This window comes from Candoia aspera, chromosome 7 (genome assembly GCF_035149785.1).
Source record: "Candoia aspera isolate rCanAsp1 chromosome 7, rCanAsp1.hap2, whole genome shotgun sequence".
Classification (NCBI taxonomy): domain Eukaryota; kingdom Metazoa; phylum Chordata; class Lepidosauria; order Squamata; family Boidae; genus Candoia; species Candoia aspera.
Genome location: NC_086159.1, coordinates 23,091,297 through 23,105,435, shown reverse-complemented (window position 1 = coordinate 23,105,435; position 14,139 = coordinate 23,091,297). Strand labels below are relative to the sequence as shown.

At 38.6% G+C, this 14,139-nt stretch overlaps 1 protein-coding gene across 1 annotated transcript in view; it reads right to left on the bottom strand.

Annotated features, from left to right (window-relative positions):
* The window catches only part of STAB2 (stabilin 2), a 75,292-nt gene that overhangs the window by 2,105 nt on the left and 59,048 nt on the right, over positions 1-14,139 (bottom strand). The window contains exons 47-57 of the mRNA XM_063308724.1: positions 12,965-13,072; positions 11,160-11,353; positions 10,531-10,672; positions 9,789-9,922; positions 8,581-8,746; positions 8,077-8,183; positions 6,584-6,703; positions 4,839-4,994; positions 3,016-3,126; positions 1,790-1,918; positions 983-1,099 (exon numbers count right to left, since the gene is read on the bottom strand). Of these exons, the coding sequence (XP_063164794.1) occupies positions 983-1,099; positions 1,790-1,918; positions 3,016-3,126; positions 4,839-4,994; positions 6,584-6,703; positions 8,077-8,183; positions 8,581-8,746; positions 9,789-9,922; positions 10,531-10,672; positions 11,160-11,353; positions 12,965-13,072 (1,484 nt within the window). The remainder of the gene's footprint in view (positions 1-982; positions 1,100-1,789; positions 1,919-3,015; positions 3,127-4,838; positions 4,995-6,583; positions 6,704-8,076; positions 8,184-8,580; positions 8,747-9,788; positions 9,923-10,530; positions 10,673-11,159; positions 11,354-12,964; positions 13,073-14,139) is intronic.

The window sequence follows — 14,139 nt, the reverse complement described above, 5'->3', positions numbered from 1 at the left end:
CATTATTCGAGGAGCAGGTGCTATTGAACACGGGCACTACTGAGATATTGAAGGATCTTGTCCTGTTGTTAATATTAAAGACAAGGTTTAAGGAACTGCAAGGTTGGCTTCTGTTTGGATATGGAGTTGGTAGCATTGTACTTAATCGTTTTGGGCAGCGGAACGGATAAGGGCAGTCTTGCAGAGGATGTATTCCAGATGCAGACTATCGGGGAGAGAATGGATGGGTTCAAACATTGCACTAAATATAATGTGAGAGGGTTTTGTTTTGATACTAAAACAACTTATTTTGACCCGAGCATCATGCTTTGACCTTCTGCCCTGCCTGAGAAGTGCAGAGACGCAGCTGGCAATTCTGTGAAGTTGCCTTCCAGAAACTTAAGGCAACCTTGAACCAATCCTACCCAATCAGGGTGCTGCTGCATGGAGTACTGCATTGCCCATCTCTTAGTGTGTTGTGTGAATCCAGCTATTACAGTTTACTGATGGATTTTCTGTTTAAAAAAACAATTTCTGTAGAAAGCCAAATGGTAGAAGTTGAGATTAGCTCTGATATTGTCATAGATACAGAGTGTGTTTGTGTGTGTGTGTGTCTTCTTATGCTCCCAAAGCATGCTAGTCCAAAGGGGATCATGGAAAGGAATAAAATACAGAATGAACTTACTTTAAACAACTAAAATAACTAAAAATTCATATCAGTAACTCAAGCTTTTTTCATTTCAGCATGTTAGACAGAAAAGTTCTGAGAGACGCTATTTGTATATTACTATAATTCTATACCAGAAACTTTGGTCCTGTTATGTTGGCTAAATAAGAAACTCTTGAACGTGCTGATAATTCTGTTACCAAAAGAAGATAAAACTAAAATCATGTGGTCTCTTAAGGAGAAACCACAGTGGCTTCCATATTTTGTTTTACAATCTAAATTCTGGTTGCTGACATATTTTAAAGGCAATCCTCCCCCATCAGAATAAAAACTTACCAAAAATGGATCATAAGGAGGATCTGGTGGAGTTGCTGATGAGCTTTCATAATTGGGATTTGAGATGTTGGTAGACTGTGCTTTGTCCAATGTAGTTACATCCATATCATCTTTTTCCTAAGTATTTTAAAAAGAAAAGTATGTTCAGATACATTATAAAGAAAAGGCCAGTTTGGTGGTGTAGTTAGAGGCATTGGGCTAGAAACTGGCAGTCCATGAGTTCTAATCCTGCCTCAGGCTCAAAGCCAAATGGGTGATTTAGTCATTCTCAGCCCTAGGAAGAAGGCAATGGCAAGCTATTTCCAAAAACATCCAAGCAGTCACCAGAAGTTAAGACTGATTTGAAGGCACCAAAAAGCAAACCAAACCAAAAAGGAAGTCAGAACTTATATGATGGCTGTATTTATATTTTAATACTAGAGCTTGATAATCAGGAATGGACTAAAATAAGCCTCATGCACTTCTGTGTCCTTTCCTACTCCTCTTCTAGATTATATTCCCACTTGACCGCAGTGTTGGATCCAATCTGGGGTTAGACCCTAGCTACCAGGAGAAGCATCCTCAAAGCAATAGAGCACAGCAAACTCAACAGGGGAGGGATAGGAATTACTTTCCCATTCTCTGCATGCTCCACTCAGTTGAACAGAATATATCTGTTCTTTGTATGAAGGAACTGCTCTGTCACATTTTTCTTGGCTTTTGATTCCCCTGCACGATCAAAGCTGTCTAATAACAAACAAAAATTATACCCATGTATATACTGTGGCTGTTCTACAAGTCAGTCTATGTAACTACGTTTTTTCTTACCCTGAAAAGTTGGAAGTGAATGGTTCTGTTCTTAAATCTGAAGTAGGCATATCCAACCAAAGCAATGATTCCAGTGACCAGAATGACTGCAAAGAATATTCCTGTACCAGCTCCAGGGTGTAGAGAAGCCTTGAATTGAGACAAAGAAGGCAAATGGATGTGATAGGAAGTATAATTAAATCCTTAACAAACTCTAGAGCAGTGTTTCTCAACCTTGGGCACTTGAAAATGCGTGGACTTCAACTCCCAGAATTCCCATGCTGACTGGGGAATTCTGGGAGTTGAAGTCCATGCATCTTCAAGGGGCCAGGGTTGAGAAACACTGCTCTAGAGGGAGAGTCATGCTACTGTGTTTTAAGATACACAACAGAATATGTTGCATGGTATTTTAAAAATGACCAAATCTATTGTGGCACAGAATTTGGTACATTAAGTCAGGATGAAGGAAAATGCCATTTTAAAGCAAAGTAGCCGATCAGAACAGATTTTCTTTATGCACGTCTTTTTGCTACGAAATTCTCTGTGTGAAACTTGCATATAGGAAATGTGTACAGCAGTATCTAATTTAAGGACATGTCTATATTAGAGCAAACAGAGAAAATATAGCAAGAAAACAGTTTAATTTAAATAAATTGTTCACCACACCTTGACAGCTCAAAGAAAGTAATGTTTCTAATGAAACCAGACGGTGCCTTCTCCTTCAGGAAGAATGGAGATTGTTGCTTTGCTTTTGTGTTGTTTTCCAAGCACTTGCATGATCAAAGAGCTTGTTGGGTTCTTCCTTCTTTTTTTATTTTAAGATGATGTAAGTGCCCCAAACACAATGAGAGCTCTTCAACAACAAGATGCACATTTATAACCTGCAGCTCCAGAACTTCATATTCCCTCCCCTTCACACAAAGAGTTGAGTAAGACCCTCAGAATATCTCCAGAAGTTGCTGTCAAGGTATAATTTTAACATGACAGAGGAGGAAAGTTATTCAGTGAGTAATGGGTAAACGCATTAACGCTTTAAATTTTAAATGACAATCCAATGTTGCTGTTTTGATTCTGAGTTATGGCCCAAAAATGCCACTTAGGCAAAGGATGGCCATGTGCCCCAATGCAGCTATTCCTTCTTGACATACACCATCAAACCTGCTTCCAAAAGAGGAGAAATAATTCAGTTTTCTGTAGGCCACTCAATAATTTCCCCCCAAATGCATTTTAGTACGCACAGCACTTACAGAGGATACGGGGGGTGCCTTCAGTGATGCTTCAATGACATGGATGACCCCATTGGAAGCAATAATGTCCCACTCACGGATAGCTTTACCATTCACATACTTGGTTGTCATCTGAAAAGAGGAAGGAAAAAAAAACCTGATGAATGTGATGAATATATTATATGACCTTACTAAGTTACTCTCTGGAACACAGCTGATGTTTACTTTTCAGTGCTTAAATCTAGCTCATATGAATCTAGGTAAAGGTTTCCCTTGACATTAAGTCCAGTCGTGTCCGAATCTAGGTGCTCATCTCTGTTTCAAACCCGAAGAGCCGGCGTTTGCCCGTAGACACTTCCGTGGTCATGTGGCCGGCATGACTAAATGGAACGCTGTTACCTGCCCACCGAAGCAGTAACTATTAATCTACTCACATTTGCACGTTTTTGAGCTGCTAGGTTGGCAGGAGCTGGGACTAGCAACGGGAGTTCACCCCGTCACGTGGATTTGAACCGCTGACCTTCCGATCGGCAAGCTCAGCAGCTCAACGGTTTAACCTGCAGCACCACCACGTCCCTCATATGAATCTACTCCTGCCTAAAAGAACTCATCCTTTTTTGCATTGTTGGACATTAGCCCAAAAGAGAGTCAGTTCTTCCTTGGCTGAAGTAGCAGGAGGTGGCTGGCCAGGGAGGAATCTCTTACAAAGATATTTGCTCTTGATACACGTCCAGTTTAGAATGAGAGATAAATCACTTGTTGAGCAAATGCCATTTTTCCCTGTCATGTTATTCAATCCAGAACTGGTAAGTAATATTGTGGTCGCTACATTAGCTTCTAAAGCAAAACAAGTTAAGTGACTGAACCAGATGCATATCAACACACAGATTATACATTCAAATGTACACACATAAAATAAGAGATGGTCCTGGATAAACCCGACACAAGGAGTAATTCCTTTTTGTTGTTGTTCTCATAGCCAATGAAAGGAATTCAGCCTCTGAATTTTGAAAGACATTTCTATGCAAAATCATACAAAAGAAAGTACATGAGAACTTAGTTTAGCTACTAGCTAAAGAAAAAGAAAAATGCTGCCAGTGATGCCCGGCAGTAATAGAAAATGAGCATGTTACGAAAAAGAGTGGTCATGGTAGTCAGAACAGGATGACAGAGAAATATGAGAAGTGGAGAGAAAACAAGCCTGTGCGGATTTGGGGATCCTCCAAGCCGTGTGATCCTGAACTTGCATGGAGCGCTCCCGTCCTACATTTGGGATCTGTATCGTGTGTATGCGTTATAAACCTAGTATGGAGTGCAGTTGTTCTAATTTGGCTTAGAGTTGGAATCCAGTGGCAACATTTTATACTTGATGGCCCATAGTGAACATACCTAGTTCTGAAATGTGACCTGGTGGTATCTATAGTATACTTTTCATTCTTATGGCAGGGAAGCAATACAGACTCTTCTGCATTATGTAGTATTTCTTCTGTACCATGCAGATGGCAACTGCTCTGCAACAGTGGCTATTAATGTTGCTATTAATAGTAGCAGTGGTACTGCCCAAACATACATGCTGGCTGGGGAATTCTGGGAGTTGAAAGCCACAAGTTGCCAAGTCTGAAAAACCCTGTGTTGTGTATATGCTGGTTTATGACCGTAATAAAGATTTGATTTGTGTTATGTTCTTTCTCCATGAAGAAGAGACTGTCTGATTCATGTCCAATTCATATCATAATTCCTCTGTTTCTGTTTTTTGTTCTTTTGGAGAAACAAAATCAATGCAATCCAGGCAACTCACACCAAGCCCTTTCCTAATGAGCAGGCACATTGAACAAATCACCTACCTTTTTAGTAAGTGAAGTCTGATCCTGGTTTTCTTCCTGGTGTGTAATTAACAGTCTTTCCCCTATTCTGCTTTGGAGGGTTGTTCCATTGGCCAAATCTTCATAATACGTGGTATTCTTGGTTAGATGATACTCAATGTCTCTTCCAGACAGTGTCTTAAAGCAAACAACAATGTCCATGATCAAAATGGCAACATTTCACAGCTGACATCTTCCCCTTATTTTTTATTCATATCAGAGTACTCTGTATTTAGAAGCTAATATTAAAGGGTTTTTTAATCCCAGCAGTTTCAGTAAGATGCACCGTAGTACTAAGATGCTAAATGAAAACAAACCTTAAGACCTCACCTTTACCCTAAAGAAAATAAAATCCAGTTTGGGAATGTGTATTATTTACAATTATTTATCTCCTACTACAGCATTTGAAAGCAAGGGTTAAAGATCTCCAGAAACAACTAGAAGTAATTATTAATTAGTCAACTTGAACCCTGATGTTTCTGTGACTTTAGTAGGGGACTGCTTCCATGAACTGACAAGATTAATTTCATTCTGAAGTGGCAATATAAAGGCAGGTTTTCTAACTTGGTCCAAATGTCTACAGTTCTCTATTTTGAATAATATGGCAGATGATAACAAGAATACACATTTTGGACTAGCAAAAGTGATGGTCTCATGATTGCTTGAGTCCGCGGTTCACTTGAGCACTGGCTACTCTCCAGATACAAAGCATCTTCCTTTAGCTCTGCATTTGATTTTGAAAGACCGGATAGGGATATAATTTATATAGTAGTTTTTACAGATATAGATGCAGGGTCATGTCCAAAAATTAGGATTCTTTGGATGTACTAGATTAGATGGACTATGATCTACAACTCCATTTTTCTATAATTTTTTTCAGGTACACCAAGGCCAGGGTTATTTTGAAAAAAAAATTACAGGTTTATTTTATCCAGTAAAAATGACAGAACCTACCAAGCTACTAAATTTAAGCAGTGCTTTGAGAAGGATTGTTTTTCTGGCAAATACTTCCATAATCAGAAATTGTAATCTGCATAGTTCTTGAAAGGCATCTATAATATAAAAAAGTCAACACAATAGGGGAAACGGTGTGGCACGGAGGGATTTCTGACCACAATTAATTCATGCTTCTTAATAATTAAGACAATCCACACTGGCATGGAAAACACTAAACCAGACATATCCTTGTAGGCACCAGAAGCTCTTCTGGGTTGATTCCTTCCTTTTGCTCCTAAAATGAATTGCTTTATTCCATAAAAGGTATGGGAAGCACCTTTCTGCTCTATCTAAAACAAGTCCAGGTCAGTTGCTGTTATAAGAGGCCAAATTCAATTTCAATTAAAAGAATCTAAACACAATGAAATCAGGTGGGGCAAGAAGCCTGTTGGGTGTTAAAGAAGATACCAGCAAACACATGATGCTTGCATCATAACAGGGAATGAAGCTGTATGTTATTGGTATTTTTACAAGCTAAAAACTAACTATCTCATCTCTGAAATTTGCTTCTTCTCCTCCATAGGTTCAACCTGTATGTTCCATTCATGTTGATTAAGAAAACAGCCTAGGCAGGCGAATTTTTGGGCTATCTGGTTTAATTTCATGAATTGATGACATAAGCATTAGGAATAATGAGAATACAAAAAAGCAGAAAAATTAAAATTACTTTCCAGGATCAGTCTATTTAAGCTTCTGGAGCTGGCAAGGAAAACACTAAATCAGTCATTTACCTCATTCTTCCTCAAGCCATTATTGTTTGGGACAAACAAGGTTGCTTTAATGGACAGATTTGTGAGGTATTTCATGAACTCTTGGCCTTTCCTTGAAGTATTTGAGTAAGTGAAAATCTCCTGTGAAGAAAGTTAATCATGATGAATAGATATTCTGAAATGGCACATGTTCTCCTATGACAAAAGTCTGATGAAATAATTAGCTAATTTCCTTGGCATGTGCAACAAACTGAGAGGAGAAATAAATGTATGATACATACTTCTGAGAGGTTTAATGAAGCCCTCATACCCTTCTTGTGTGCAGAGGATCCAACCTGTATATCTTAGTGGCAGATGTTTAAACAAGTGAAATAAATCATGTTGGCTTTTCCCCTTAGACATGGAAAACAGTGCTTTTAAGCACAGTTACCTGAAGGATAGTAGGGAAGCTTAAATCACTCTCTTCCAGTGGTTTAGACCAGTGTTTCTCAACCATGGCAACTTTAAGATGTGTGGACTTCAACTCCCAGGATGGTTGCCAGCCATGGTTGAGAAACACTGGTCTAGAGTAAGACCAGTGAGAGAAGGCATGTATATACTTTCAGACTGCTGCTTTCACAGAACAGGAAAATAGCTATTTTATGCTCTTATACTATTGTAGGGGAGGGCATAAAATCTTGTCCAATCCCTCCTCCTCCAACACATCTATCTAAGATTTGGAATTTAACCAGCAGTCTTGTCAGCCCCATGAGGCAGACTGGACCAAGAAATAACTCCAATGGAAGACTAAAGACTACTTTTATTTAGATTGGCTCTGGTAACATAATCTTGCAAAACTGATTGTGCTCTCTACACAATCTTGAGCAGAGTCTTGAGCAGAGCCACTGGGAGGTAGGAAGAATCAACAGGCCTTCCAGAAAATGAGTCAGCTGCTGGCTTCAGATTGCTGGCTTCCTCTTGCTATGGATAGCAAGAAATTAGTAGAGTCTCTGTACCCCAGCTGATTGCAGCCTTGCAGAAAATGTGGAAAGGTGTTTATTTTATGACCAAAACATAGGAAAAGTGGCCAGGTCTCTCCTGGCTCCAAGGACTTCACTTTTTGCAGCTGAAGATCACATGCAGTCTATTCACTACAAAATGCCAATCTGCATCTTAGATCACAGAAGAGAAAGGGGAACCCTGTTGTTCTGTCTTCTCAAGTGAAAGTATTCCTGATACTAGTCCATCCTGTATTTGGCCTTTGACTGTTTTCAAACACTGAGAAAAACAAAGGCGTTGAAAGCAGGGGTGTTTTCAGCAATGTCTTCTTGACTTTGAATGATGACCCATTGATAAAACCTGGCATCTCCACCAGCTGCTATATTTTCAACTATAGTAACAGACAGTTTATGTCACATTTATTGCTCCCTTTTAAACAAATAATTGATTCAAATCATTAAAGGTTTATAGGGAAAAAAGAATCTCAAATTTGTTTCTTTGCACTCTAGGGGAGAAAAGCATTCACTATTACTCACCGAGAGAAAGTTTGTAAATGTTGGGAAAGAAAAGAGGACTTGAAGCAAGTTTCCACTGCATGTAAATCCATCTCCCACATAACCAATCTTACAAGTGCAGTTGACATCTATAAAACAACAAAGGGAGTTCAGACAGCAAACAGATGGGTCAAGGGCTTGATTATCAATTAGGAATAGTGGGCATAGTTGCTAAGGCCCGCAAAGCTCCCAGGCCTACAAAGAATTAATTTCCTTGCAATCTACAGTAAATTATATAATGGGATCTATGCCCATTAAAATATCTGCATATTGTTTCTCATTTTAAAAATTGGCTTATCATTGTAATACGATTACAATGCAATGCAAAAATATATAGTGCAAAAAGTTGTCTATAGATCTGCCTCAGAGAGCTACCATTATGAAAGTGTTCAAGGCCTACAAAGGCTTTAATTCAGCCCTGGATGGGTCCGGAGCCTAGAACCAAGATGGCAGATTCTGAGAACTCAAACATTCTTGCATTTTTACCTTTAACTCTGTAACAGAAAACATCCCAGGTTTCACTCAGGTTGACTCTGATTCCATAATCAACAATGCCAACAACTCCTCCACCACATTTCGGGGCAGAGAAGGCTGTTGGATATGCGACTCTTCCATTAGCCAGCCAACCAGCAGCACACAGATGGTATTTGGCCTATCGTTAACATATAAGGAATACAATCATGAAGCAAAAGAAAATGAATAACTATCATAAGCTAAAGCTATGAGACTTATCCAATGGGTGTGATAAAAATGTTGCAATGCAGACTGCTTTCACTGGGAGACAGAATGAATATAGCAGCTCCTACTGCATTGCCATGCATGTGGTGGCTACGTTAGTGAGAATGCTACTGACCACAAGGCCTTGATGATATTTATAGAATCCTAGAGGCATTCTTTGAAGCTTGAGCAGGATGGATGAGTCACAACAGCAATATGAAAGACAGATTGCCTCACTTTCCAAATAGAACTTGGAGTTCTATCCCTGTTGCACACCAGCAGTCTGGATTTTTTCCACAGAACTGGCTGCAAAATGGCTCATACTTGCAGATGGACTTTTTCAACTTGGGAATTCCAAGGAGTTCACTTCTGAAGATAGATAGATATAGATATAGATATAATCCAACCTTGATCTGCACTGGATTGGCATTTAGATTTAAAACCAAACCATATTTTTCAAATGTTACAGTGATGGTCACTTGAAAAAATATACATGGATTTTTATTAGATACTTAGTTTCCTTCTGACAAAGTATGCAGCATTCTTGGTGTAGAAATTATCCCTGAGTTATAAAAATTATATGAACAAATCAACTCAGGGTTCTCGCTTGAGGCACAATTATCCTACTTCAGACACATTAGACAAAGACCTAGCTCTGGAGAAGGCTCTAATGCTGGGAAAGATGCAAGGACAAAAAAGACAACCAGCAGCAAAGTGAATGGACTCAGTTACAGTGGCAATGAATGCACTGTCAGGAGATCTGAAAGACCAGATTAGGGACAAATCGTCATGAAGAAAAATCTATCTTTGTGGTTGCTAAGAGTCAACACCAACCTGATGGCACATAATCAATCAATCAATCAATCAATATAGAAATGATCCCTGAGGCAGCTTAGGCTCATAGTTCTGCAGTTGTATGTGTGATATAATATCATGCATAATTTCCCTCATGGGCAAGGACAAATCAGCATTCTTACTTTCTGAGCATATAAGAGCTGATTGTACGTAGCTACTGTAGCACCTTCATCTGCACAAGTCTTATTTGCATCAGCATAAGTCAATTTATACTGTCCCTTTGCAGAGCGTACATGAAAAACACCAACTGTAGCATCTGCAAAGAAGAAAGATGCAAAAAATATTTAGGGATTTCCAGACATGATGATTTATAGAAAGCTGAAAAAGATCAGGTGCAAATTGTGTTGATTTGTAAAGAAAAGAAAATCAAGCATTTGTTTGCACAATTCCATATTCAACATACCCACTTCAGTATATCCTGACAATATGATTACACAAAACGTTAACTATCTTTGATATCTCTGATATCCATGCAGACAATATAGTAATCATTTCTTGGATTATGTAGTCTGGATATGCTAGTGACTGACCCACACACTCAGTGCATATTTAGACATGCTTGGACCAAATACATACGTTTTCACATAGTAAGACAGTGAAGATTCTATAACCCCTTGTTATATTTCTGTTTCAAATATTTTAGGTAATATGCATATGCACACATGGAACGATCTTATGATTTATGCCATAGTAGAGCTGAGTTGTCAAAGTCAGTAGATTATTGTTTAGAAAAAAGATCTGTCAAGAGTGACTGTCACTGAGTTCTTTAGTATGAGAACCACCATTTTAAAGAATTCTATGATTCAGCATCATTAAGAAGCATAGACAAGTTGCTTTCAGCTATTTCTAAATTGAAAGACTGACCCTGGAAATGGAGGTCGGCACAATTAGCATCTGCATGGCACTGTCCATTGTCTTGTAAACATCTGTTCACTGGCAGCTGATTTACCTCACAATCAATTCCATCCCCAATGTAGTTTTCTTCACATTCACACTTACGCTTATCCTGAAAGGGAAATTTTGGTACAACTGAGTATATCAACAGGCAAATAGATATTGAGTCACAAGTCACTAGAGCTGACTTAGAACTTCCATTTAAAAACAAAAACTACATTTCAAGTACCCATGGTACATGCAAAGCCTTACAAATCTTAAAGACAGCTTTTTTGTTAGTAAGCATGTTATTCTGCTATGGATCTAGTTCAAGAACAGGCAACCTGATCTTCTTTAGATGTCTTGGCCTTTGTCTCCTGTTTACCTTAGAGACCCTGTGGGCCAAAGCCAAGGGCAAATCTAGCTGGGTCCCTCTGAGCAACTGGCTAAAAATGGTTAATCAGATGGCTGGCTGCAATGAACTTATCTTTCCCTAGAAAAATGCTGCATTTGCATACTGTATTTGATAACTCAACTACAGCTGCAGGCATCAAAGCATGCTCCTTTATATGAACAGGGAGAACTAATTCTACAACAAAGTTAAAATACGCAATACTTACTGGCCCTGTCATTGTACAGAGAGCATGTTCATGACATCCACCATTGAGTCCGTCCATACAAGGGTTGATAGCAATGCAGGTGTAGCCATCTCCCTGGTATCCTTTCTGACAGGTACAATCGACTTTCACATCAGTTTGTGTACATTTTGCATTCTTATGACATCCGCCATTGCTTTTCTTACAAAGCTTCTCAGCTGTGAAGTGCAAAGAAGCAAATACGTCAATATCTGTAATAAATGAAGATCTACATTGGAACCTGGTGGCAATAGTGTCCTGTCATTTTAAGATAGGAATCATAATTAAAAATTTATAAATAAATCCCAAATAAGCTTAACATAATTTAGTAAACAAAGAAAACCCACAAACTTCTTCCATGCCAACTATTGAAGGATTGCCCATCCCTGCTCTGTGCATTCCCATACAGCATATAACTCAAGTATGTCAACCAAATAGAAGATAACAGAAATAACTAAATAAAAATAGCTAGCTTATGCAGGAGGTGAAACAAATACCAAAAACCTCTTTATAAGGGGCTAATAACTAGCTATGTTTAGATTAAACCTTATGAAACGTTTTATTCCATTTAAAATGGAATTTCACCAGGGCACCAGTCACTCATGCCTGGTTTTCACATAACAGAAGGTCAAAATGTGGTTTGTTACCTATATGTAAACCCACCGTTGTGCTTCAGCATTATTTTCAAACCAGGAAACTATGGCTAGTTCAACAAACCAAGGTTAAAATACTGCATTAGAACAAATGCAATGGGGGAATGCAATCTTTCTAGTTTATAGCACTTAGCCAAGTTCTGGTCAGGACAAATGCAAAACAATCCTACTATTATAGCTGTATAGGATATTTCTGATAATTTGGTCCAAACAAGGAGGGCCATGATACAAAAATTCTGCCTGCAGTCCTGACAGTAACTATCTGTTTTCTCCTCCTTGGACAAAGAAGCAAATGTGTAGCATATTGTGCACCTTAGTTGGTTTTCTTTTGTCCTATAAAGGAAACAATGTCCTTTCCTTCATGGTTACACTTTGGATTTCAGGGTCCTCCCACCACCTTTGCTTTTAACACATCAGCTCTGGAATGGGAAGAGCTTTAGTGAATGCACATCTCTTTAAGCTAAAGATTACAATGGAAAAATCAGAGCTAAAATGGATAGCTGAGTTTGGCTCTATTTACTCTATTAGGTCAAAGCTTGTAGTGAGTTTAACAAAAAAAAAAAGGGGAGAGAGGAGAAGAGAGGAGAGGAGAAAAGAAGAAAGTGAAAAAAAATCAGTAACTTTCAACATTACATAATCCACTCAAGAGTAGCTTGGGAACAACAGTTGCTAGTCCACTATTGTGTTTGAAGATATTCAGCCCAATGATCAGGACTGCCAGTTCTGATGGTTGAGCGAAATAGTGTCCCATAATAGGTGGACAGGGGTGCAGAACAGTTTTCACCTCCCCACCCGCTTTCTTCAGGTAAGAATCCATATGTGGCATCTGGTTTGTGGATCACACTTTGCAATCCAGCTGTTCAAGTAAACACACAGTCTCTCTTTGGTCATAGGGTGGATATATTCCTGCTTGAAAGCTCAGAACACACTAAAATACTTCTTTGTGGGGTATATACAATGACCTTCATATTTTAGAATGTTACATAGAAAATGCATGAGGATGGGGAAAGAATGGTGGAGAACAGAGGAGTTTGTAAAGAAAGATTTCCACAGGAATGATGAATGATTCTGATCAAAATGCGTTCCTCAAATTTGATGATCAGCTGATGTTTATTTTGTGCTTAGGGTAATTTTTACCTGTACATGTGAGTCCATCCCCAGTATAATAAGGCTTACACTGACAGGTACTATCATCTTTACACACTGCATTAGGAGAACAGCTGGGTGAACATACTGGGGCTGAAGCTGTGAAGGAAAATTAAAAACCATAATTTAAATTCATGCTCTTCTCAGAATCTCAAGTCTAACAGTAAAGAGTAAAAGAGTGAAATACATACTGTATCTTCAAAGATAAAAAAGATGGGCAGCCTGATTGCATTCATGCTTGCTAGCTAAATCAAATTTAAATATATCAAATGCAATTGCAAGAATTTGCTTTAATCATTACTGTTTTGTCTCTGCTTTATACATTGTGATGAGCAGTCATAGTTAATAATAAACAGAAAGATTTCTTGCTTCAAATGTAGGTCAATCAAATCTAGGTTGTAAAACCTCCCCCAAAACCAGTGGATAGCTGTGAAGGGATAGATAAAACTCTCTTTGCTGCTATCTAGAGTTTATACAGATTTTTCAACACAGAAACAGTAGTCCTTTTCAAGTGACACTAATCCAGTCCAAGTTTTTGTTAGTATGAGGTATCCATCGTACAACTGTTGTTTCTATTGCACGTAAGTGAACAATCATCACTCTGCTAGCAGACCATTACCTCAAAACTTACTCAACAAGGCACAGAGCTGTCTGTCAAGGTAATATTTTATGTACAGTAGGAAGTAGGGACTGTAAAAAAGGGTTTGTGGGATAACATGAGAATTATGAGTCATAGGCTGCCCAATCTGTGCCAAGTCCTTTAAAATCTGATGTTTAAAATCAATCTACATTAGATTTGTTTGTTAAGGTGTACAAACATTACAATGAATGGGTGTTATTTGTATAACAGAGTGTCAAGGCCTTGGCAACTGCTTACAATCAAAAATCAAGATTCTCAGATTCTTAGTCAGCTTTATTGAAAGGGAATGGACAATTGTGCTGCATAAATCTTGGCAACTGGGGATGTTTACCTTACAACCCAATTTATTTGTAAGATTTTTAGGGCAAGCATTCTTGACCATCTGACTGTACCAGCTGATGCACTGGGGAGGGGCTACTGATTTTCCTGATGAAGGGAGAATATGCAGATGTTCTTCACTTTTAATATTTTGCCAACTGACATCTTCTTTCTCAGGTTCTGATAAGCCAATTACATTTAGCTTTTG